The sequence below is a fragment of the Phodopus roborovskii genome, unplaced genomic scaffold (genome assembly GCF_943737965.1).
Source record: "Phodopus roborovskii unplaced genomic scaffold, PHOROB, whole genome shotgun sequence".
NCBI classification, from domain to species: domain Eukaryota; kingdom Metazoa; phylum Chordata; class Mammalia; order Rodentia; family Cricetidae; genus Phodopus; species Phodopus roborovskii.
In genome coordinates, this window is record NW_026126611.1 from 7121710 (window position 1) to 7148006 (window position 26297).

The 26297-nt window shown below is 47.3% G+C and overlaps 1 protein-coding gene across 1 annotated transcript in view; it reads right to left on the minus strand.

Moving 5' to 3' along the window:
- Snx9 (sorting nexin 9) overlaps positions 1 to 23415 on the minus strand; it is a 72860-nt gene extending 49445 nt beyond the window's left edge. The window contains exon 1 of the mRNA XM_051206134.1: positions 23173 to 23415. Coding sequence (XP_051062091.1) covers positions 23173 to 23184 — 12 coding nt within the window. The 5' untranslated portion in view covers positions 23185 to 23415. The remainder of the gene's footprint in view (positions 1 to 23172) is intronic.
- Between the last annotated feature and the right edge of the window lie 2882 nt (positions 23416 to 26297).

Sequence of the window (26297 nt, forward strand, 5' to 3'; positions counted from 1 at the left end):
CTTTAAAATGATAAACAATGTGAAAATCCATCAACTGAGAATTCTAGACCAGAAGACACCATAAAAATGTCAGCCAGGACACTGAGAGATGGCTGGGTAGTTAGGAGCACTTGTGCGGCTCTTGGGAGGACCCAGGTTCAGTTGCCAGCACCCATACAGTGACTCACAACCATCCACAGCTGCAGTTTCAGGGGAAATGACTCCCTCTCCAGCCTTCAGGAGCACCAGGTCACACGCTGTGACAGACAAATATGCAGTCAGTCCGACACTAATATACACAGAATAAAATTAAAGACAAATATTTAGAACAGTTTTGGAGGGCTGGAAAGCTAGCTAGGTCAGTGGTTAAGCGTGTTATCTCCGGCTCTTAGAAAGGACTGAGTTCGATTCCCAGCACACACCGCAGGGGGCTCACAGAGCTGATGGCTCCAGCTCCAGGGGATTTAACAGCCTCCTTTGACTTTCATGTGTACATACACACATAATTTAACACGGACATAATTTAAAATAAAATAGACCTTTTAAAGACAGAACTGAAACCACATTTTGTTTTTTAAAAGCCTCAAATATTAAAGGTATCACAGTTCAAAAGAACGATGCAATTTCTGGAAATGTATGAGCTTGGGGTATGCTCCAATAGGATGAAGGTTTGGGTCTAGAGGTCCCTCGCCCACTAAGAGTCAGGAGTAGTGAATGCCTGTAATGCCAGCAGCAGGGAGACAGAGGCAGGTGGACAGACATGTCATGCTGCAGGTGTTAGTATTCAGGCATCTGCACTGGCCTGTCCTTGGGGTCCTGACAGGATGCGCCCTGAGCTACAGCCACTAAGAGCATCACCTGTGCACATTCACTGTGTTCCCTTTTAAAAGGGCCCCGCCCACTCCCATCCTTCTCTCTCTCCCTTCTTTCTCCCCTCCCCTGCTGTTCCTGCCTCCTGAAGCCAGTCTCCCCTTCCCGTTCCCCTGTTTATGATCCCTTTCCCTAATTCAAAAACAAACTATGAGTATGCTTGTAGCCTATAGTATTCTATGACACTGGAGGGCACTTACAACCTTTGCTCACCAAGACCTACATGACTACAAAGTCCAGCTTGGTACTGTGTCACAATTCAAAGTCCAGGAAAGAAACCACACGTCAGGAACTTGGGGCAACAAATAGGTGGCAAAGTCAACAGAGACTGTGGCAGTTTGCCATTTCACCATTTCAAGCTCTTGTCCCGTCCAAATTAGTTTACGATGACTGGGGTTTGGACTATTTGTAAAAGGCAGGTACAGTTCTTTTAAAAAGCTACAGCCAGGCGACAAGGAAGATGGTGTGGCCAGCGTTTGCAATCGGAAGGCTGCCTTCCAAACACAGACGACAGTTTCATTTAAATGCAGGTCCAAGTCCAAAAGAACTAGAAGCAAGACACAAACAAATACATGTTGGCCAATACTCGACAAAATGTTATTCAAAATACCTAACAGGTTTCATGCTGAGCCTCGAAATATTATGCTAACCGAAAGTAGCCACATAGAGAAGAATAACTAGCATATGATTCCACTTATCTCAAACACCTAGAAAAAGTAAATTCACAGAGGCAGAAAGCAGACTGCAGTTGCCAGAGGTTAGCGGGAAAGTGAACTGAGAGTTATTATTTAGTAATAATATGCAGTTTATATCTGAGATAATGAAAACATTCTGGAAGTGAGTTTGACAGTGTCACTGAATGTGCTTAATGACACTTACCTACGTGCTTAAGAGGCAATAAAATGACAGGTTTTATGTTACTATACATTCAGCACCACTTTTAAAAGATCATACAAATCAATAAGCTTGTACAACTGCAGAAATGAATAGCTTAGTTTCCTCCTCCTCTGGAACTGGCCCTGATCACTGCACTGGCTAGCTAGCCCAGGCCAGGGCACAGAGAGGCAAAGCCCTAACCCTGAAACCACATTCACCTCTGACTTGAAAATTCTGGGAGTCAACACAGGCATGGTTTCGACCCCGACTTCAAGGAAGCAAAGGAATAAAGAAGCCTAAGCATCCTAACCCACCTGGCGAGTCTATCCAGCTACACTGAGTGCCTCCTCCAGACATCAAACGTCTCTATCCACACGTGTAAGTGCCTTGTTTCTGTATCTTTAAAAGGAGAAACCTCTAATCCTAACACTCTGGAGGCAGAGGCAGGAGGATTTCTGTGAATTCAAGGGCAGCCTGGTCCACAGAGTGAGTTCCAGGACAAGCTCTGTCCTGTCTCAAAAAAAGAAACTGTCGAGAGAGAGAGAGAGTCAGAGAGAGTTAGAGAGAGAGAGAGAGAGAGAGACAGAGAGACAGAGAGACAGAGAAAGTCAGAGAGAGAGAGAGAGAAACAATCAGAACTCCCTCAGCCTCTGGCCAACATTTTTTCTTAATCTCAAGAGAGAGGACCCATGATTCACTTCTCTCTTCAGTCAGGCTGTGCCCGCCGGCAACGGGAGGGCCCAGGCCACTTGCTCCTGCTGACCCTGTGAGCTCCGTCTCCCTTCACCACCAGCCGCAGAGGACATCCCCACCTCTTCTCTCTCTGCACACACATCCTCCTCCAGTTTCCAGTTTCCTCCTCCTCCTCTCCCCCCTCCTCGGTGTGAGTGCCGTTTCCTGAAGAAGTCGGATGTGTGTGAAGCGCCTGCACGCTAACCTTTCACTGACTGGAACCCTGAGTGTGGAGAGGAAGAAATGTAGGTAACAGCCAAAATTATCCCGGGCCAACCACCTTAGCTTCTGCATCAGACCTACGGTTCTCTGCAAGCACATCACCTTGAAGGCTGAGTACACCCTAACATCTGGAACCTAAAGATGAGACCCTCCAGCACTGCACAGCTGGCTCAGGCACTCCCAATACTACATCTGGAAAACGCACTGATTTATGACTTCCCTTTGTCCTGTGACCAAAAAAGTTCACGCGGGCTTCTCCACGGTGAAGGTGGAATACAGTAGGCCACGCAGGAAAGCTTGAACCCACGTTCCGAGGTCACAGCCATTCATATTTTGGCTCCAAATAAATGCTTTTCTTTCTTCCTCTAATGCAGACCTACAATGTTACAAACTTGAGGCCACACTAATACGTGTTCCCCGAGCAGCTCCCCCTCTACACACACTCTCCATAGGACTCCGCTGCCCAGCTTTACACTGAGGAGCCCTGGCTTATTTTCAACTCAAGCCTTCTCTCACCTTGAGCCTTACAAGTTGCCTACCAGAAGATTCCCATATGCGTGACTAAAAGGCGCCTGCCCGAGACTAGAGCCTGTGGGGAGCTGACAGCCTTAGCGTGACTGAGAGCGTGTGTGCTGTTTGACACGGGCACAACCACGCCAGGGATCCACGGGAGGGACAAGCCTTCCTCCCCACCTACCCCAGGGCCAGACTCGCAAGGACAGCAAAGCCTTCCTCGGGTCTGAGTATAAATCCTGACAGTGGGCAAAAACAGGCAACTGCAGCTTCTCCCTCCCTCAGCTACAATGAAGCTACAAATGAAGACCAGCCAGCTCTTCCCTCTGTCACGGGATAACCAGATGTGCTGCCGTTCTGGGTTGGTGGGTTACAGGTGTGCCTCCTCCCTCAGAGCCTGCACAGGCCACCTAACCCCCGCTTTTCCACGTCTGTGTGTCTGTGATTTCTTTAGTGTCTGTCCTTTCTTCTTTCCCTGGCTACCTTAGTCAGGTTTCCAGGACCCGCAGTAACCCCGGCCTCTGCACTGGGAGCTGCCCTTCCCAAAGCTCCTTCCGCCCCCTCCCTTTGCCCCCTCTGCAAGGCTGGAACCTGCCAATCTACCCAATGCTGCACTTTCTCTAGAGAAGCTGCACCTAAATTATTAAGACGTTAAGTGCTAACTAATCTTTCCTGGGACTCACTGAACCCAGGGTGCCTGATGACTTCAGACTGTTCCAGAACATGCAATGCCTCTTCAGGTCTGTGCCTCAGCTAACACAAAGCATGTACTCTACCGCGGCATTTAACTTGCAGGAAAGTAGTTTGCCCATTTAAAGAACGTATAGGAACTAGCTCCAAGGAGGAGGAAAAAAAACAAAACAGGAGACACATACTCCAGATAACAAAATCCCACTCGGCACATGGCTTTCCCACCCATGGGAAAGGTTCTTCCAAAATAAAGCCGTTTATGCCCCTCCCCCGGCTTTGAGGGTCACAGCTCCTTCATCTTCTCTGGACCAACCCTGTCCTCAAGCACTACAAACCATTGAGCCAGCTTCTGAATACTGGCTTTTGCGCAGTCCGCAGTCTGGGGTCTAGGAAGCCTTCCTCAGTAGTCTACCATAAAGTCCACTGTCCCTGAGTGTCCCCACTCTACATGGGGCCACACTATCAACACACCTTAAAGGGAAACCTCAAGGTTGTTGTTATTACTATTGTTACTTCTCTCACTCTCTTAGAAAGGTCTGGCAAATCTACTTCCTAAACATATCATACCAAAGATCTTCTCGTTTCCATCCGTGTCTGAGTTCCACAGAGCAGGCATCATCCACTCCAACTGTCTCAAACGCTTCCTCCAGCCGCCCCACACTGGCCACTTCTCACCGCCTTCATTCTGAGCCCCGCTCCAGAATGGTCTTCCTGCTGTGCATGCACAGAGTGTGCCTCTGGAGCAACGCCTTCAATGTGCACACTGAGTGTGTCTCTGGAGCAACGCCTTCAGTGTACAAACTGAGTGTGCCTCTGTAACAAAGCCGTCAGTGTGCAAAGTATGCAAACTGAGTGTGCCTCTGGAGTAATGCCTTCAGTGTGCAAACTGAGTGTGCCTCTGTGTAACAAAGCCTTCAGTGTGAAAAGTGTGCACACTGATTGTGCCTCTGGAGCAACGCCTTCAGCATGCAAAGTGTGCAAACTGAGTGTGCCTCTGGAGCAAAGCCTTCAGTGTGCAAACTGAGTGTGTCTCCTCAAATTCCTACAAGCAGCGTCCTAGGACACCATAGTTGTCAATACCTACGCATTCACTAAATAAGCTAGGTTTGAACATTACTAAACAACCTCATAAATGGGTTAAACATACCTAGTCTGGCTGGCCAGGCCAGGCCTGTCAGCATAATTAGGAATACCCTCCTTTGCTCTCAAAGTTTCCCAACTTGTGTGTGTGTGTGTGTGTGTGTGTGTGTGTGTATGTGCACGTGTGAGCGTGTGCGTGCGCGCGTGCGGATGGGGTGGCCACCCTACTGTGTTCGTCGCTATGGTCGATACTTACAGTTCATGCTCACCCTCAAATATAAATCCTAGTCTCACACACCAGCTGCCTCTGGATCACTCACATCTCCCCTTTACACACGACTCACCCTACTGACCTTGCACACACGCAGACCACATTGTATGACCTCCCTGTGTTTCCTGTGGACTGCTTCAAACACTACTGCCCTATCACTATTAATGCTTATGCATCTCTTTCTGGCCGAATCCTTTCCACCTTGTTCGCAGGGTGTACTACTGGGCACCGCGGGCACAAAAATACTTGGTAAGAGGGAAAATGATTAATCCATGTGCCACACAGAGCACAATGTCTACTACCCACACTAGATGCCTAGATGGTTCAAACTAATAAATCGACTTCTCTTTCCAAATAACTCTAATCTAGTTCAGCTTTCAAAGTACAGAAAGCACTTTTCTTAAAATGAAACCCTTCAGTCAGGAAACACCTACTTCCTCTAATAGAAGAACCAAAAGCCATTATTCCAACAGGAAGCCATAAAACTCTTAAATTTATACACTAGGTTTTACTTCTTAAAAAGCCAATGCGTATCCCATACATGTGTGTTGTGTGTGCATGAGTGCTGTGCACAGGTGAGCGCAGGTGTGCAGGTGTGTGTGCTATATGTATATGAGTACATGCTGGAACCTGTGGAGGTCAAAGGGTGACACTAAGAGGCTTCTGGAATTGCTCTCCACCATATCAGAGTTTGTTACTGAGCCTGGTTCCCACCATTTGCCTAGACTGGTTGGGCTCTTAGCTCCAGGAATCTGCTTGTCTCTGTCCTCACCCCAATGACACAGTCACACACAGATGCGTGTGACTTGTCTTTTTTACATGGGTCCTATGGTTCCAAACTCTCCAACCACCTTGCCCACCCCCCACAAACACATTTCCTTCATACTTCCTATCTTTCTTTCTCTTCCGCTTCCTTCCTTCTCTCCCTCCCTCCTTCCTTCCTTGTTGTTTCGAGACAGGGTTTCTCTGTGTAATAGTTCTGGCTGTCCTGGAACTCACTCCCCTCAAACTCACAGAGATCCTCCTGACTCTGCCTCCTAAGTGCTGGGACTAAATGTGTGTACCACCACCTGGCTGTATTTCTTAACTGTACCTCCTAAACCTCTTCCATAGATTGAGGGAAGACTTTTCCTCACAGTAGACTTGGTTTTTCTGCTTATTAAGACCACCATAGCCAATTTTAAACTCTGCATTCCGATAGGATGCTACATGGGTGCTAAGGTTGATGAGCAGTGTGACCAGATGAACTCAAGGGAGCTGATATCGGTCCATTTTATCAATGGACATGGACTGGTCAGTTGCTGTAGCCAGGTTCTGTTCTAGGAGGGACAGTGAGTGGCAGATAAGTAAACAGAATCCCTTTCTGTTGCAGGATAATTGCTTGCATCGTGACACTTCGGAGACTGTTAATAAAGTTAACTCTGAATCGCGGGCAGAGTCAACAAAGGCTATCCGGAATGAGCAGAGAGATTTGAGGAGGAAGGAGTAGGGAGGGGCTTAGAAAGAGCTTGGTCTTTTTGATGTGGTAAGCATGGAGAGAGGGTGAGGCATGGAGAGACAGTCAGCAGCTTGATCTATCAGGTTTTTACCCCAATATCTGACTCCCAAGTTTTTATTAATAATAGAACAATTTAGATACACACTTCACCATTCTTGCCAAAAACCACATTTGTTGCAATGTACCTGGCAATTCCGAGCTGTGGGGAGTTTATTTAAAGACAAGCGGTGTGGCAGAGCCTCTCAGGGAGGGCTAATAAAAGAAGGCTCCCGAGGAGCTATCTAGGTTGAAGCCCACAGAATGAAGGAGCCAGCTACTAGAGAACAAAGACCAGAAGGTGTGAGGCTGGCTACGGCAGAAGGCTCACGAAGGCACGCACGGGCACAGCTAAGAGCTGCACAAGACCTACTGTGAAGAGAGCAGTCGCTCACAGGAAGGCAGTCTCACAGAGGGTTCAGGTTATCGTCTCTCGCACAGCAGGGTTTCACTGCTTCCCATGGGGGCAAGTGATCCAGCACTCAAAGAAAAGGGCGTGACACCGATATACCTAGCACTAGAGGACACTGGAAGGGCGCGCTAGGACTCGAGTACTAAGAGCAGCTCCGAGGCATGGGTGCGGTGCGACACCAGGCACTCAGTTATCCAGCCCTCCTGCCTGGCAGAAAGCAGCAGGCTCACCTCTGTCATGGGAGCTCGGTGACTACAATGGGTGACATCAAGTTTTACAGTTAGAAACACTTTGAGAATATCTACAATGTGAGATATTCGGGTTTCCCAGAGGTTTATCCTTCTGGTCATTTTTATAACCCTACTTTTGTTGGTGCTGCACTCTTGGGTTTCAGTTAGAGGTTGCATGTCCGCGTAATTACTGTGCACCGAAACTCTGGTTACCGCCACGCCTGCGCCTTCTCTACAAGGCAAAGCAAAGGACACCGGATACCATTGCTAGGCCTTGGCTTTTTCTTCCTCTTCGTCCCACCTGGGCATCACAGCAGCTGAGGTGTGTGTGAGCACTCCTGGGTTTAGGCTCAGCTTGCCAGGACTAGACCCGGGTCTCTCACACATGCTAAGTGCCCTGCCCTCCCTAGGAGGCTCAGGATTCCCCCACTGTTGGTTTTTTCTCTTTTATTGATGGACAGTAGGGGTGGTACTGCAGGTCAGAGGTCAACCTATGGGAGTCTGTCCTCTCCTTCCACCACACAGACCAGGGCACTGACTTCAGGCTTGGTAGCAAGTGCCTTTACCTGCTAGATGTCTCAAGACAGGGTTTCTCTGTGTGGCTTTGGAGCCTGTCCTAGAACTCACTCTGCAGACCAGGCTGGCCTCGAACTCACAGAGACCCGCCTGTCTCTGCCTCCTGAGTGCTGGGATTAAAGGTGTGTGCCAATGCCCAGAGGCCTCAGCTTTCTTTATTTAACAGGAAAAACATGGGTTAGAGTAGATGGCCTCTACGTTCCTTTGAGTCTACTTAAAGTTTAATTGAAGTTAAATGTCTTCTATGCCAGAATGTGAGAACAGTCATAGCAAACTCCTCAATGGCACAGGTGCTCACAGTCACCCACGGGATCTGTTCTAAACGATGGCTGGGCTAGTGCCAGTCTCCTTAACCAGGGTTTATTTATTTATTTATTTATTTTTTACCAGCACTTCCTCTTTGGGGCAATTCCTCTTCTAGGGTCTCCTCTCAGTTCATGGAGCCAGTGTGAACCTCACCACAGAACGACGATGGTTTCACTGCATCCCAGGGTACGGGAGCGGCACTGGAATTCAGAGCTGGCGGGACGGCTCCGTGGGACCTGGCACTTGCCATCAAGTCTGACAACATGAGTCTAATTCCTGGGACCCACGCAGTGAAAGGCGGGAACCAACAACCTCCAAAGGTTGTCCTTTGACCTCCACACACGCACTGTGGCACGGGTACACACCCCCATAAATAATAAAATTAATTCAGCAAAAATGTTAAAGGGAAAATCAAGTCAGAAGACTAAAAACATAATTGCAAGAGCTTAGGGTTTTTTTTTTTTTTTTAATCTATATGAAAGTGGGAAAATAAATCACACCTCGTTCTTCAAACACAAACAATAGAGAAAAGATCATGAGAGAGCGCTCCTTACGGACAAAGACAGACTGACTGACTGACGAGCCCCTGAGCTGGGTGCGTCTGACCAGACACGCCTGTGTGGCTGGCCATGCACCCAGATCACACTGCAGCCAGATCCTTCTTGCCCTGCCCGGAATCCTTCCTGCAAGGTGCGCCCTACAGAAGAGAGAAACCAAAGACACGGAGGAGCGGTGGAGCAACGTGAGGGACGGCGAGGTGACGTAAGAGTGACGTAGGAGATGGTGGAGCGACGTCAGGGACGGCAAATGATGCAAGAGACAGCGAACTGAGCTAAGAGAAGAGATAAGTGACGTAAGAGGCGGCGAAGCGACGTAAGAGACAGCGAAGTGACGTAAGACACGGAAGTGCCGTGTGGCACCGAGAAGTAGGCGCCTCACACAGGGCGCTCGCTCTGCACCTCAGAGGAGCCTTGCGATGGCAATGTCACTCGTGTCACAGAATGAACAGCATCAACACGCATGCAAAGGCATGGCCAGCTCATGCAACTGCACACAGACACGCTCCCGCAAATGCAAATCCGTAAGGAAAGAAACGCAAGCTTTGACGTCAGTACCGTCCCAAGCTACAACCTGGCTCCGTAAGGGCAAGTGGGGCAAAATCTTTCCTCCATCTGCCCGACTTCTGTGCACTGAGGCTAGAGCAGCCGTCACTACACCCGCAGCCACGGTCAAATCCACTTCTCTGCAACTGAAGAACGCATCACCAGGTGCCTTCTCTCACCCAGCCCACAGAGTAAAAAGAATGATGCTCACAACATCCACGGGGTTCCTTCTTTCCGGCCCCTCTCACCCCATTTTGTTAGTTTCTACCCTTCATTCTAGTAAATAATAGAGGTAACCTCAGATCCACCTTGAGGGTGAGATCTAGGACATAATTAGCTCAGGGAGCAATTAGTAGGAGGGAGGTGGGAGGATTCTGCATTCTTATTCCGTGCTGATTCTCAGCATTATACACTTTGCCTCTCTATAAAGGAAATGATTGGCTCTGACATAATTACAAATGGGTTGCTCAGCCCAGGGTGATGAATCCGCTAGGAATCTGAGAAGCTGCAACTGCGATCCTGGACTATCTTGTGTGATGGTGGGAAGGTCTGGCCTCTCCCAGCGATCCTTACAAAGTCACTGCTGACATACCCATGTCTGCTCCATGAGCCTAGGCTCGCACACATTAAAGGACACTACCCTGGAAGGAGAGTGAGGGAGCCCAGAGTGCTGCTGGGAAGCAGCGAGCCAGGTGGAGCCAGAGTCTTGGCAGTCTAGTCTGCGCCCTGCTTGGGGAGTCAACAACGGCACTGCAGAAACGGGTTTGATTTGCTGTGTTTGCTTCTGTACAAACAAGGGTAGAAATGACGCCTGCGTTTGCTTTGCTTTTCCATATCCTTGCCAGCGAACCTAATTACTTCCCTTGCATTATAAACAATGAACGGAGGGTGACTGACACGCCCAGGATTCTATCTTGTCACCACCAGCAGAAGAGAGTTTCTCAAAAATCACATAGTCCCCTCACATGTAGGGCTGAGAAAGAATGCCTCCAGATGTGTAACTATTCAGTCACCTGTAAGACTATATATTCAAAGAGGTATGGGTGACATACACCTTTGATCCCAGCACTCGGGAGGCAGAAGCAGGAGGATCTTTGTGAGTTCGAGGCCAGCCTCAAAATTATGTCACTGGTATTTCAAACACAACTTTCTAAGATGTATTTTGACTGAGGAGACATATTTTTAATTATTTTTGTGAGTTTTTGAGATGGCATTAGGATACTGGGCTCAAGGAAAGTGATCAAGTTACAAAAATAAGTAACAAAACAACACCGAACTCACTAGCTGCCCTGATCAACTCTTGTCAAAGCCAAGTCTTGGATTCATAAGAACCACACTCTAGCCTAAGCAATCCCTAGCCGCAAATCTGCAAACAGGACTCACTGCTGGCTCTGGGCACACGCCCATATTCCTGGGATATTGGGAGGCTGAGGAAGGGGCTGAATTCTGGGAGGCCAGCCTAGGTTACAAAAAAAAAAAAAAAAAAAAAAAAAAGGGCTCACTCACAGAAGACTGTAATGGAACGGGCAATTCACATTAGCAATTGGTCAGCTGTAAGGTACACCCCACGTTATGATACACAGGCACAGGGGCTAGCGCGTCACAGGAGCTAGCGTGTCGCTACCTACTCTAACACACTGGGGTACTTCCTGATACCACCAATGGACCACACCCTTACAAGAGCCAGAGGGGATAACCTTAGCCAGCTTACAGGCTTTTACTATTAGAGGTACACATTTGAATTATTGCATAAGATGATGAAATGGGGGGAAAAAGTAACTTTAAAAAAAAAAAAAAACCCTTAACTAGAACATTTTTAAGAACCTTCAAAATAAACTGCTAAAAAGCTCACTAAGTATAACCAGACAGATGGAGTCATTTCTGAAAATCTAGGATTCTGTACTCACAATGATTTGAAATCGCCTTCAAATTTTTCAAGCTCTATACAACTGACTACAAACGGAAGCTGTAGGCAAAGCAGAGTGAATGTCAGTTAATATAAAACAAGAGTGCATTGCCAGGAACGGACTCGGAGGGAAGACGCTGGCCATCTAAGGACGGGTGAGCAGATGGATGATGTGCATGGGTGAAGATGAGACTTCCATCTGCTTCCATCTCCTACCGCAGCTGTGACCGATCTCACTCTGCTCCAGTCCCCACAGCCACCTCTTGCTGCTCCACCACCTGAGCTGTGGACCGAGAGCAGACTTGACCATGAGGGTTTGAAGTGCGCTGGACTTAATGAGCTAGTATGCACAACCCAGGTGAAGACAGCGCCATCTTTGGACGATACTAATAACTGTCGGTTGTGTGACTATTCATGTTAACGTAAAAACAAATTTCCCTTAATGATCATCAAGCAACATAAACACAGAAAATAATTTATGATGTGTTTACAAGGCCCACTGTTAAGACCAAATAGTAAGCTACTAAGGCTTACTATTAATGTGTAAATATGGAATTGGGGTTTGATCATGTTTGGGGGAAGTCTTTACTTTCACAGACCTATGAAAATATTTTCCATGAAATAATATCTGAAATTTCTTTGAAAAATAATGAGGGGAGGGAAATGTAGGACAGAAGACTAAAAGAAAAGACATTGTCTAAGTGCTGATCCCTGAGCTGGAAGGTGGCCCAGGAAGGTTCGCTCTATCTTTCTACTTTGGTCTATGTTTGAAATGTTTACACATAGTTACGATTAAAAAAAAAAAAAAATACAGAAGTGTGTCAAAATGTTTGGGTGATATATCAACAACTCACAGACATGGAGTTTTTTATGAAACACCATTAATATACTTCAAAACAAACAAATCACTGACTGGCCCAGGGAAGTACAAAGATTCATTGATCTCGATCCTAAACCAGGATGATGATGTCATTTCTCTAAGCCCAGAGGAAGATTCCAACCCAGTTCTTGCTCCTCCAGCTGCTTCTTAACCCTGCTCTGTTCAAGCCTGGAGGCTCAAGGAGCCACACCAGACACAGCCAGAGCCAACTCATCAGGAGAGGAATGCAGTCAGGCTCAACAGACCCTGCGTGTGCGACCATTGTGGAAACTATTTCCTTCTTATCTGGGTGGACACCAGTGAGGTCAGGGTGACAGGTCAGCCTGGCTGCAGGCCAAAGGGTCCGATGGGCTATGTGCAGCCACACGTCCAGAAGTGACAGCTTTCAAGACTCTTTTAACTGATTAGATACTCAAGACGTGGTAGGATGGTTCTCCAGCTCTTCTACCGCTCAGATCAGCTTACACACAGCAGTGTGTACGGGACACAATCAATTGAGCTTCAGGAAGGCGTTAAAGAGTTCAACCCAGCATCAAAGTGAACACGGCAAGACCAACAAAGGCAAGCTCAAGACAAAGCAAAGGAGCCAATCATCGGGGCGTGGTGAAAACCGTGGTTTCACATTGCCAAATCAATGCAATCAATGCCTCAGGCACCACCTACAGCTCCCTACTGACTTGGCCCGTGGACAATTCTGTGCCTGAGCAGGCACTGGCCAGACGCGCACACTGAGGATAATACTTTTCCTCAGTGCTCTGAAATGAGGGGACCACTCCTTCCTTCAGCTCTCTGTCACCCTCCTGTGGGACGTCACTGACCACATCTCACCCTGTATAATACAGAGCCACCTCTTAACACATGCACTCACTCCCCCTCCTCATTCACCGTGTTAACTGACCACCTCTTCCATGGGACAAAGTCCTGGGGGCAGGGGTTCGATTTTATTTATTCTAATTTTATGTGCATTGGTGTTTTGCCTGCATGTGCGTCTGAGTGAGGGGATCAGATCCCAGAACTGGAGTTACAGACAGCTGTGAGCTGCCCTGTGGGTGCTGGGGATTGAACCCAGGTCCTCTGGAAGAGCAGCCAGCACTCTTCTGCTAAGCCATCTCTCCAGGGCCCTGAGGACAGTGGTTTGAAAACTATTTTCATACATGTTATTTCCCTCAGATTTCAATATTCTTTGGCCCAATAAGTAAATGACGAAACTACTGAAAGAACAAAAACAGCGTGACTGACCACGTGACCATGTGATCGTCTCTGGACTCACTGCATATAAAGAAAGGTATTAGAGACAAGGCTGGCCAGAAACTTGCTCCCTGAAGACCTTGAACTTCTGATCTCGCTGACTCAACAACTCAAATGCCAGGACTACACTAGATTCAACAACTTGTTCTTTGGTTGGGTGTATGGATCCTGTGTTGTGATCTCTGTTTATAATACTATGAAAGACCACAACCCAATCTTAACAACCACTTCCGACTATAAAGCCTAATGCATTGGTAAGCCCGCAGGGGAAATTTTCTCTTAGTTCTGGGATCAAATGGTAAAGATAATACTTCAGTAAAGCTGCTTTCAATTTTGAATTGGCTGCTCCTGCTGCTTCCTTCTCCTCCTCCTCCTCTTCCTCCCCCCCCGCCCCCCCCCCTTCTCTTCAACCCAAACCATCAGTGCCACTAACCCTGAAGATGTGAAAAAATAGCCTTTCTAGTTTGGGAGTCTAAAGCCTCTAAACGTAGACAGAAAACACGTGCGAGAACCCTGCCAAGAGAGAGGGCACAAAGCCTTTCTCTCTGCCTCATCCTGAAACTCCCAAAGGCTGCAAAACGCAGCTGAGGCTACCTCCAAATGCAATGGAGAGCACGCAATGTCCAAACACAATGGTGAGACCTGGAGAGGTAAACCTACAGCTGGATCTAACACCCAACCGGACTAGTGGACAGCTCCCTCCTGCACTGGGACACAAAGTATCAAGCCAAGCCGAGATTCGCAGCCCACACCGCATGGAACCAGGAAATGGCTCCCTTGTCCTCACTAAAGGAGGGCAGGCGGACAGAACTGCTCAGCTTAAGGAGTACAAATTAAAGAGCAAGCCCCTGGAGGGTTGAGACGATTGGAAGGCAGGACAAGGTCTTAACTTTCAAGGCCAGCTATGGGCACCTCAAATATAAAGACCTTCACCCCCAGGTTACGATCAACCCTGGGGCTGGACAGATTATAGCTCAACATTCCTGGTACAAGGGGGACAAAATCTGTTGTACATTTATTTTTATAGAAAGGGAGTTTTACTTATCAATATATTTCGTTATTTTGCCCGTCTGGATTGTGCAGCATGCGCCCCCAAATCCCTCCATTCTGTACACTTTACAGGAGCAAAGAGACCTTGCATCACTTTCTGCCCACTAACCAGACTCGTCTGGGACCAGGACCCAGGCTTCTCTCTCTCACTACTGTTCTACTAAGACACAGTTATTACTGCATTCTGAAGACGTGAATTGTTTCCTTTTTTCCTAAATACAAAATTCAAAGGAAATCTCAAACCAAAGGAGTTTTTATAACATGGCTACAATTATTACAGAAGAAGCAGCAACCTCAAAACTCATTCTGTGTAGTATACGGTGCCTCTCATGCAGCAGCATTATAAATCCATTGAGAAACACTAACCACCGGAAGGAATTATGGGGCCATTAGTATTTGTGATGGTTTGTGTTCACCATCAACTCGGCAGGGTCTAGAATCAGCCAGGAGACAAGTCTCCCGACTGACCTATGAGGAATTATGTTGGTTAGGGTAGCCTGTGGGTGTGCCTTTGAGGGTTATCTGGATAGATGGGAAGACCTGCCCGTTGTGGGTGGCACCATCCCTCAGGCTGAGATCTAGGACTATATAGAAAAGAGAAAGCTGCACAGCGCTCATCTCTCTCTACTTCACAATCACAGATGACGTGGGACCATCTGCTTCAAGCTCCTGCACATGGACTCTGCTGTTAGGTTGGACTCTACCCTTGAACTGTGAGATGAAGCAAAGCTTGAATGGCTTTTGTCAGGCATTTTATCATAGCAACAGAAAAAGAAGAGTATTTGTTCAGGGCGGGTGCACGCCTTTGATGCCAGCATTCAGGGGGCATAGGCAGGCAGATCTCTATGAGTTCAAGACCAGCCTGGCCTACAGAATGAGTTCCAGGATACCCAGGGCCACCCAGAGAAACCTTGTCTCAAAAGAGTATTTGTAAGTGAGTCTGTGTGTTACTGTAACATTTTACACTTGTGCATAGCAGTATCAGAAATGGAAAGATTTACACCTGATAATAATGACTCAAAGATTTGAAAACCGGCTGGCTGAGAACCCTTTCCCTGAAGAGTAAGTTCTAAGTACTGCAAACCAAGCACAGCACATAAACATACCAAGCACTTTAAGGAAACTGCTTGCGTGGCAAGCAAAAGGAGAACTAACTTTAACCATTCCTAAACACCATGCCCTTGTCCATAGGGAACTGGGAAAGAGCCAGGGCCTTAGACTATCTGGCCACCACATGCTCTCCACTGGCTCCGAAAAGTGATCTAATATGACAAGTCCGACTGCGGAGACCAGACACTTGTGCCTTCTCTGAAATGCGCTTTCTGTCCTGGAGGAAGGGCACTATTAAAGAGCCTGTTAAATGAGCCCTCAGCTCCAGCACACCTCCTCACTGAAGGCTACGTTCTCACCAGAGGGAGAGTCCCAGCATCCCTACTTACCATAGTTATAATGTCAAAAATGAGTGAGAAGGGTAAAAACATCATGGTTTTAATGACCGTAAGAAAAAAGGAGAAAAAGAAATAGACACCAATTGCGCGAAGTTGTGAAATGCACACAGTGTACAAATTTGAAAGCTTGGTGGTGACTATTCTCACCCAAACATCCCCAAAGATGAGATTTACACAGCTGTGCACACTCTCCCCTCTTCAGGGTGCCACCAGGGCACTCGGATTTGGCCTTTATCCCAGCAAGCATGGCAAGCGACTACTCGGGCCCCTTCCAGAGAGGAACAACAAAGTGCAGTAGAATTTTCAAGCAGAAAGCATGCAATCACGTGGCCTGTAGGACTGCCAGGTCAGCACAAGGGAACGGCCCTTGAGAACTCCAAAAGGGAGCAAATGCAGAACCCCTCGGGAGGAGTTCTGACAGACGCTGAGCACGGGTTCACCGTGTCCACCGAACACGGGCTGAGCTGAATGGAGTCAGGGAGGCAAGGGAGAAAAAGTCCCTGAGAAGGGTCCCAGGGAGAAGGGGACAGCAAGGAAATGGCCTCACAGGTGTGCAGCAGGGAAGGAGGGGACCCTGAGACCTGAGCCCACAGCCATGCTGTCTCACATAGCTGGAAAATGTGAATGGGACAAGCAAAGGGGTGAGGACTCCTAGGACGAGGCTGCCCCAGGGCACTAGGATAAACAGACTCTGAATGCCCGAGAAGCACAGTCTTAGTGTAACAACCAGAGTTCATCCAGGTGAAGTTTCAAGGAAATAAATAGATGGCAAAACATACAAGAGAACAAAGCACCGTGAGCAGAGGGATCCTGACTTCTGTTGTCAGACTCAACCAATCAAGAACTGAGAAGATGAGCAGCCAATCAGACATTAAAGAATAACTGCACAGATTTAAGTTGAACCAAATAGAGCTTCTGAAACTACAACACAACCCAGGCCACCCCTTAAGTCCCACGCTATGCACATGACCCAGACTGACACCACAGTGGACTTCGGAATGGTGAGGACAACAGGGTCCTGGCAGAGGGAAGAGTGGGCTCTTAAAAACAACTGTAGCAACCCCAGAAGCTGAGCGACGGACGACAGGTTCACTGTGCTGAGTGAGCACAGCTCTGTCATCTAGAACTCCCACCTAGGATGCCCACCATCTTTGATGGACAGGGAAATGCGTTTCACCAAGTTATCAACAAAAATCTGCTTTAATGGGAATGCCAATTACTCTAAGCAGACAAAAAACTACCCCAAGAAAGGGGTGAAGCTGGAAGTGGCGGAGCATACCTTTCTTTAATCCCGCCACTCCAGACACACAAGGAAGAGATGAAATACAAGAAAATATAGTATGCAAAGTTAGGGGGCAATGGCACATCTAAATAAGCATTAACATTGTACAATGAAAACGTCTAATTTCTATTTTATTTAATACCAAAGAATTCCTGGTTGCCCTAGGAAATTAAGTGCAGTTATATATCCTTACGTTGCTTTTAAATTCAGAAAGTATGATATTGAGTAATTAACAGTAGAAAACATAGTTATGGGTAAAAATAAAAAATAAAACTGCATCACTAGCAACAGAGGGTCACTTCATGAAAACGAAAGTTTAATCACCTGACAGGTGCTATTGAGCTTAGAGAAACTGTGTAAGACCACCTTTTTATTTATCCTTTTTTTATATTTTATGAATTTAGAACTTCATACATAAGCGTGCTGCACTCACATTTTCATCCTTCCCTAAATTCTGTCTCCCAACCCACCCACTCGGATTCAGACCTCTTCCATTACTATTGATGTTTATGTGAGCGCTCTCTCTCTCTCTCTCTCTCTCTCACACACACACACACACACACACACACACACTCTCTCTCTCTCTCTCTCTCTCACACACACACACACACACACACACACACACACACACACACGAGCATCTACACACACCCGCACACACATGCAGGCGTCTACACACGACATCTGAATACATTCACTGTTGCTCACACATGCATGTGTTTAGAGCTGACCATTTGAGCCTGGGTAACCTGTCAAGGGCCTTGTCCCTGGAGAGGCATCGCCCTGACTCACCCTCCCTCAGCAGCCACTGAAGGGCCGAAACTCTTCCCTGTGGGTGGGGCCCGATGAACTTCCATTCCCATTGGCACGCTGACCGGTGTGGTCATAATGCAGGCTGTTTGGGCAAGCACATTATTGAGATGTGTAGGAGACAGCACATCACAGTGAGCTCCGTGGTCCTCTGGCTCTACACTCTTTCTATTCCCTCCCCTGAAACAGCCCATTTTAGTATTCCCACCAGCCATAGAAAATAAATCAGCAATGCTACAGCTGTGGACAGCTTATTTAACAAGTTCAACCTAGTGGTCACTCACTAACTACATACACACAGAGAACAGATAGACCCTTTCTGCACACAGAAAACACATGAGCAAATTGCCTCCTAGGTATAAGCTTAGTCTCAACAAATTTCTAGCTACAATACTAGTTATCAATGACATTCCTTAATCAGGTCTTCCAAAAGAGAAATAAGCAACCAAAAGACAACAGGGAAATCTTAAACTTTTGGAAGCTAGGCACGATGCTGACAACTCACAGGTTAAAGACTACCCTTTGAAGCCTCTAAGCGTGACGCTGGTTCCAGCCATGCTAATGCTCTAAGAATCAATTTTTCATTTATTCATGAGTAGATCCACTGTATTTCAAAACATTACAAGTACCTAAGTTTCAGGTAAAATTTTTGCACTGTGCGTGTATACCTTTAAAAAGGGTTACTAACTTACAGTTGGAGATGAGCTATAGCTTTAATAAGCGAAAATATATGGGTCACGTGTCAGTAGACCACCACTGTGCTCTTCCAACCTGATGCTGGGGATACAAAGGTGAGCAAACATAACTCTAGCCTCCAGGGGCCCACAGCATCCTAAAGGAGGCAGCCAGCAGTTATGGAAGTACACATAACTGGCAGCTGGGAAGGATGGCAAGACCCTGTACCAGGAGAAGACATGGGAGGCTTCTGGGAAGTGATGCTCTGGGCTAAGACCTCTCGTGCACAGAGAAGACACACAGAAAGGAACAGCATACAAGCCATGTCAGGGCTTTCTTGACACGGTCTCACCACAAAACCCAGACTGGCCTCCAACTCAGATCCTCTTGTCTCTGCCTACATCCCCAGAACTAGGATTACAGAGGGACAGCTACACCCTACTGGAAGCTACCAAGTTTTAAGCAATTAAAGCCAAGCTGTTAATTAATTTTCAGATGATTAATATAAAGGCAAAACACAGTAAAAAAAAAAATAACAAAACAAAACAAAAAAACCCTGTGTTTGCAAAACTGTTATACTTTCCGATCTCTTCCTCCTTTACTAAAGTTGTTTTGTTTCTATCCTTAAGAGAATCTTTCTCTGACTACACATACACAGACAATTAAGACATGCAAAATACTGTTACACAGACGTGACTGGCAAGCATCTCCTATACCATGTTTAAAGCTATACAAATCAGCTAGGTATGGCAGCATATGTCTGTCATCCAGCACTCTCTGGGAGTTTAACTTGGTGTGTGTGTGTGTGTGTGCGCGTGTGCGTGCATATCTGTGTGTACGTGTTCGTGTGTGGAGGACAGAGGTCACATAGGTTGCCTTTCTTGTTCTCCATCCTATTTTGAGATTGTATCTCTCACTGACTGATAGGCTGGCCGGCCAGTGAGGCCTCCCCAGTGCTCCAACTACAGCCATGAGCCTCTTGGCTCTTTCTTTTTTTAAAACTTGGATTCTAGAACCCAGGTCCCCATGCATGTGTACTTTACCAACTAAAGCAAACTCAGTCCTGCAGCACAATTAGTAAAAGCCCAGAAACAGATGTTGGGGTTCAAATTGAAGATCAGAAAAGCAAAGCAGCCACGCCAGCAGAGTTCTTAACTCTACCAAGGCTCCTGTCCTCAGCGTGACTGCAAACGGCAATGCTCTCCACCAAACCCCAAACGGCAAACTGCAGTGCCCTGGGCTCCTGCCTTATATTCCTCTCTACGCTGGGGTTAAAGGCGTGTCATCCCAAGTGCTGGGATCTAAGATGTGAGCTCTGTTTCTCATTTAAACTGATTCACTCACAAGTAGACCAGGCTGGTCTCGAACTTACAGAGATCCACTTGCCTCCGTCTCCCAGGTGCTGGTATTAAAGGTGTGGCTACCACTGCTTGTCCTCCATAGCTAACTAACTCGTGGTTTAGCTCTGCACTCTGATTTCCAGGCCAGCTTTATTAGATCATAACAAAATATCGCCACACAGCCTCTCAGCTTTAATTCTCTACAATTCAAATAAAGAGGTTTTTGCTTAGAAGAGACCACAAGGTTGTTTTCTAAACTGTCCCATGGATACAGTCCAGAGAAGAGTCTCATCTCCTACCCAACCAAAAGTTGCATTAACACATATGTATAATGTCAGGCACTGGGTCTGAAAAGTGAAGTTGGACGGGAAAACATCAGGAATGCCAGAATTTTATTATCCCTATAAAGAGACTATGTAAGCATAAAGGGATCCAAATCAATTAGCAAAGATTAATTCAGTAAGGAACTTACAGCTAATCATATGGGTATAGCCCATTAATTATTTTATTTTCATTTTGACAAAAAAATTCAAGGCTTGGTCTTTGAAGTGAGCTCAAGTTTACTCAAATTCACTGCAGGATTATGTCAGAGCATAATCTCAGGAAATATCTAATAGAGGTCAAGACAGAATCGCTCCTACAGCCTGTCACTGTATTTGTTAAATGACACATGACTACACTCTGAGCGATGTGCTCACTTAAGCAGAGCTCAGCAATCTACCAACCAGAGATGGGAAACAAAACCCGGATGGATCCTTTAAAATGTACAGCCACTGGTTATCTGTCCTTAGCAACGAAGAACTGCCCAACTAAAGTTTTTCTAAAGAGTTCTCTTTTCTCTTATGACTCTACCAAGAGCTCTTAAAGGTCATGAGATTCAAGATGATCAGAGAGACAAGCACTGGCTGCTCTACTCAGGAGGAACAAGATTCAGTTCCCAGCACCCACATGGCAGCTCACAACTGTTAACTCCAGTTCCAGGGGGTCCAGTGCCGCCTTCTAACCTCCAAGGGCACCAGGAATGCATGTGGTACACAGATGTACATGTGGACAAAGCACCCATACACATGAATAATTTAAAAAATCATGGGACTTCAGAGATACGTGCATGAAGAACAATTAAGAGAATACCTTTCACAGGTAAACCCTATCTGTGGCAAACCCAGCACTACCTCCTCAAAGGTCCAGATGAAGCATTTACTTCCCAACGCTTAGCTCTTACAGCAAAGAGCCTGCGTACCACTGGAGCTTAAAACGTTATCGACAGTCCATCATCATTACTAAGTACATCTGACCATCTCCAAGATGAAAGGGCAGAAAGAGAAAAATCAAGCGTCATCTACAGGAAAGGGAGGAGGTGAGTATTGGGGCTGGGGCAAGAAACGACAACTCTACTCTCCGGAAACAACTGAAAAATGGACTTTGGTTTGACATCTGGGAATAAGAAAGCCAGAAAACCACAGCAGCAGGGTTCCCTTCTAATGAGTGAGTGCTTTCCGGTCAGCCCCTTTCTTCAGACAGCAATGGTCTGTCACCCAGGCCACGTGGGAATGCGTGCCACCAGGAACTGTGATTACAGAGTGGGGAGAGCACTAAGGACCAGGAGAACTGGAATTTGCCCCCAGAGGAGCAGATAACGAAGTTGGAAACGCTCACACAGGCTGTGAGACTTGCGTTCAATGAGGTCACAGGCAGCTCAAGCTCAGTACAAGGACGCCTGTGTTCTACGTTTACGTCCAAGCTTCACCGTGAAATAAACTTCATTAAGCGTGTATACGTGACTTAGTTGCTAAGCCAAAGTCGGCATGCATGCCTAGGATCGGTTAAAAAAAAAAAAAAAGTTACAAACTGAATAGGGTTTATGTCACAAGCCACTCACTGTCAAGGCTGCAACATAGCTATGCTAATGGATTTGCAATTTCTGAAATGTTTGGCAAGAAACCTCAAAATCCAATTTCCTTAGCAATCTTTTGCTTGAATTAGGTCACAAAATCAGTATGATAAAAGAGGTGGCCGGTTAGTTCATGTCTAATAAAACCAAGCAACATCACAGCCCAGATAATACTAACAAGGCAATTATTCCAACAGCAGCAGTAGCCGGTTCCCTGGACAAGCTTTATTTCTATATAAACACTCCACTTAACAGATTCCGAGCAGGCAATTTATCTGAGCCCCAACTTCAACAGACTGAGGGATAGATTATCAGGCACACTTCTTTCGAAAACTCCTTAACGTTTTCCTTAATTATCCTGCCATAACCCCCACCTTAAAAAGTTTTCATCAACCCACAAGTAGCTTAGATATTTGAAAAAAACAAACGTGGAAAGACACGCTGATGTGTGACATAATGAAACAACTACCCACACATCCCAGATCATCGGGGGTTCGCCTACAGTGCTTCTCCTCACCCGGAGGTCCTCATTTCCATGGGTCAGGCTTCTTTCTCCCCTGACACCGCACAAGAAAAGGGAACCCGAGGAACGATTTTTTTTTTTTTTTTTTGGGCACACTCAGGCAGCAAAAATGGACTGCTAATTTCACAAACAGTAACATAACATAAGCAAACCAAGACTCCTGGCCATTCACCAAGCAGGAACCACAAAGTTCCACTAAGCACTTCGGGCCTTGGGCCTTTTTGTTGTTTTTCTCCTGCGAGCAACCACGTAATCTAAAAGCACAGTCATCTCCCTCTTGATACTTATTCACTCCGAAAAGTGGCCCATTCAAACCGAAAAGACAGCAAAACCAAAAGGGAAAAAAAAAAAACAAAAACCCGAGAGACTTGAAGGCAGCGGCGGGCGCCGAGCGCGGCTCCCGGAGGCGGCTGCAGCGTCCTCCCCGCCCGGCTCGGCCCCCTCGTGCGCGGGGCCGCGGTCCGGAGGAGGCAGGGAGGCGACAGCCTCGGGGAGACCCGCGGAACTTTCCGTGCCGGGGCGCCCGGCTCCGCTCAGGTGCAAACTTTGCAAAGCCGCCTGCCGGGAGCCCGAGCCCAGCGCTCCTCCGCTCCGGTGCCCGAGGCGGCGGCCCGGGCGGCGGGGACCGACTCGCGAGCGACCCGCCGGGGCTCCTGGGCCTCCCTCCGCCGCCCGCCGCGGGGCCGAACGGACGGTCGGCCCGGCCTGCGCCGCGCGCCCCTCACCTTGGTGGCCATGGCGGCCGGTGCCGGGGCCCCGGTGGGCCGGCTGGTGTCCCGCGCCGCGGAGCTGCGGCCCTAGCCGGGCGGGGAGGACGGCGGCGGCGGCGGCTCGATCTCAGCCTTGCTCTCGGCGCTCCGGCTCCCGCCGCTCGGCGACTCCCGCGCCGCCCGCGCCTGCAGTTCCTGAAAGTCCCCGGCTGCGCGGCCCCCGCCCCCGCCGGCCAAGCCTCCCAGGGACCGCGGCGTGCGCGGCGCGGCGTGGCGCGGCCGGCGGAAGCGCGCCTGGGGCCTCGGCCGCAGCCCGGCCTCCACGCCCGCCCAGGCCTCCGCCCCGACCCCGTCGCCTGCAGCGGCGGCTGCGGGGTCGGGCGAGCGGCCTGGTCCGGGCCGAGCCGTTCGCGGGAGGAAGAGGAAGACGGCGGCGGCGGCTCTGGGCGAGCAATGGCTCCCTGCTCCCGGGCGGCGGGATCCTGCCTCCTCCTCCATGGAGGAGCCCCATGGTTGACATCTGGCCTGGGCTTCTGGGCCTGGACTCTTGGGGACTCCATTCAGACATGGCCCACTGCTGCCCTTCTGGAGCATTTTAGAGGTCTGAGGGCACTACAGGTTTCCTTCACTTGAAAGAGAATTAAAGTATGACATCTTTAACTCAGAGTAGTTTGCCCACAGTTGAGTCTACATGGGTTTTATTAATAGACAGTGACTTACACTGAGCGGTGAGCTCTTTCACAAAAGATGCGACTGGAAGATTTTGCCTTAGTTGTTGCAATAGTTTAATACATCGTATCTTTATTAAACATCTATCTTCTAGACAAATAAAATCGATTCTGTCACCCCAGGAAGTGGGTATTTAAGTTGACTGTCAAATTCGCAGCTTCTTGGACTGGTAGTATGAATGACAAATATGTATGAGCCCTTGAGTTTGCTACCCAGCACTGGAAAAAAAAAAAAAAAAATTGACTCCCTAGACAGTTTACTAGTTAGAGCCAGTAATAGTGTTTAAGCGGTTTTCTGTGAATGTGTGTGTGATGAGCTCATGGTGAATGCTATAGTCGTCCATGATAATATTCTTAAGTGAGTGTGTGTGTTGTGTGTGTGTGTGTTGTGTGTATGTGTAGTGCTGGCTAGTTATGTCAACTTGACAAAGGGTAGGGCCATTTTGGAAGGAGGAACCTCACATGGAAAAAAAAAAAAAAAAAAAAAAAAAAAAAAAAACCAATGCCCCCACCAGATTGGGCTTGGGCAAGCCTGTGTACATTTTCTTAATCGATGAAAGATGTGTGATGGGTGATGGCACACCTGGGCTGGTGCTCGCTGTAAGAAAGCAGGCTGAGAGAGCCGTGGGGAGCGAGCCAGGAAGCAGTGGTCTTCCATGGTCCCTGCACCGGTTCCTGTCCCCAGGTTCCTCCCCTCATTCCCTTCCATGATGGAAACTGGTAGGGAAGTGCATCGAAATAAACCCCTTCCTCATCAAGTTGCTTTTCCTGGTGTTTTATCACAGCAGTAAAACCCTGACACGTGTACACACACGTGTACATGGGCATGGGTGTGTACATGCATATAACACATGAAGTTAGTTCAGAGGACAACCTGTAGGAGTCTGCTATTTTCTTCCATCATGTGGGTCCTGGGGATCAAACTCAGGTTTGTCACATTTGACAGCAGGTGCCTTTATCAGCTGAGCCATCTGGGGCAACCCGGACCGTTGGTTGTCTTTCTAAGTGCAGGATAAGGAAAGCTGTTGAGAGCTGCCTTTCCACATACTAGACTAGAAGCCTCCATCTTACTTAACCCTTTGAGAAAGTTATTATCTAATTATTTACAATGATGAGCAAAGGATGGCCCAAATAACTTACCTGAGTTGGGAATACAGAATTGGAAGTAACCACAGCATCGAGACCAGCAGCTTCTGGGAATGCTTCCTCCTGTCAGACTTGGGCAAGTTAGAAAACATATTACCAAAGCATTTTAAGACCAACAGGAAAACACCTATATACTTGTTAGGACTTCCGATAAATAAAGCAAACTTACACAAATTAAGTTCTAGGAGATTCATAAAATGATAAGACAATCACTCTTATCTTTACACATTCCCCCCCCCCCACACCAATCCCTGGATTCAGACAGTCTCAGGCTGGAAATATCTGAAAAGAAAAACTTCATCTGCACTGATCATGTACAGACCTCCTTTTCTTGTATTATTTTCTGAACAAAATATATTTACCTACCTTTTGCACCATACGTGGTTCAAAATATATGGAAGGATTCAGAAAGGTTCTATGCAAATGCTATGTCATCTGTGAAGGGCAGTAAGCATTTCCAGAGTTTATGTTCATAGGGAGTCTGGTATCCATCCATCACCCCTGGAGACCAAGGGCAAACTATTTTAAGGGTATGACTGAAGATGAAAAAGAACACTGTGAAAAGCATAGAAATATGTTGTACAAGCCCAGAAAATTCTAGAAGGCTTAACCAGATCCTGTTGGCCATGCTAAAAATATACATATATATATATTTTTATAGCGTAAGTTTATATATTTAAAAATGCTTAATTTTATATGTATGAGTGACAGAGTGGGCATTGGACCCCCTGGAACTGGTGATACAGACGGTTGTAAACTATCACCTGTGTGAATCACACCTGCATCCTCTGGGAAAGCGGTCAATGTTCTTAACCACTGACATTTCTCCAGCCCCATTTTAACTTCATATTTTATGTTCGTATGTTTGTTTTTGTCAAGACAGCTTTTAGTGTACTGGACTGCTGTAGGCCAGGGTGGCCTTGAACTCATAGACATCTGCCTGCCTTTGCCTCCCGAGTGCTGGGATTAAAGGTGTGTACAACCACTGCCCAGCTTAAGTTCGTATTTTTAAAATAAACAACTAAAAAGCTTTTTTATTTGATAAACAAGTAAAACTCATTTTAAAAGTGTTTATGTAGCTGGGTGGTGGTGGTGCACACCTTTAATCCCAGCACTCGAGAGGCAGGGGCAGGCGGATCTCTGTGAGTTTGAGACCAGCCTGGTCTACAGAGCTAGTTCTAGGACCGGCTCCATAGCCACAGAGAAACCCTGTCTCGAAAAACCAAAAAGGAAAAAAAAAAAAAACATGTTTATGTAATATACAAA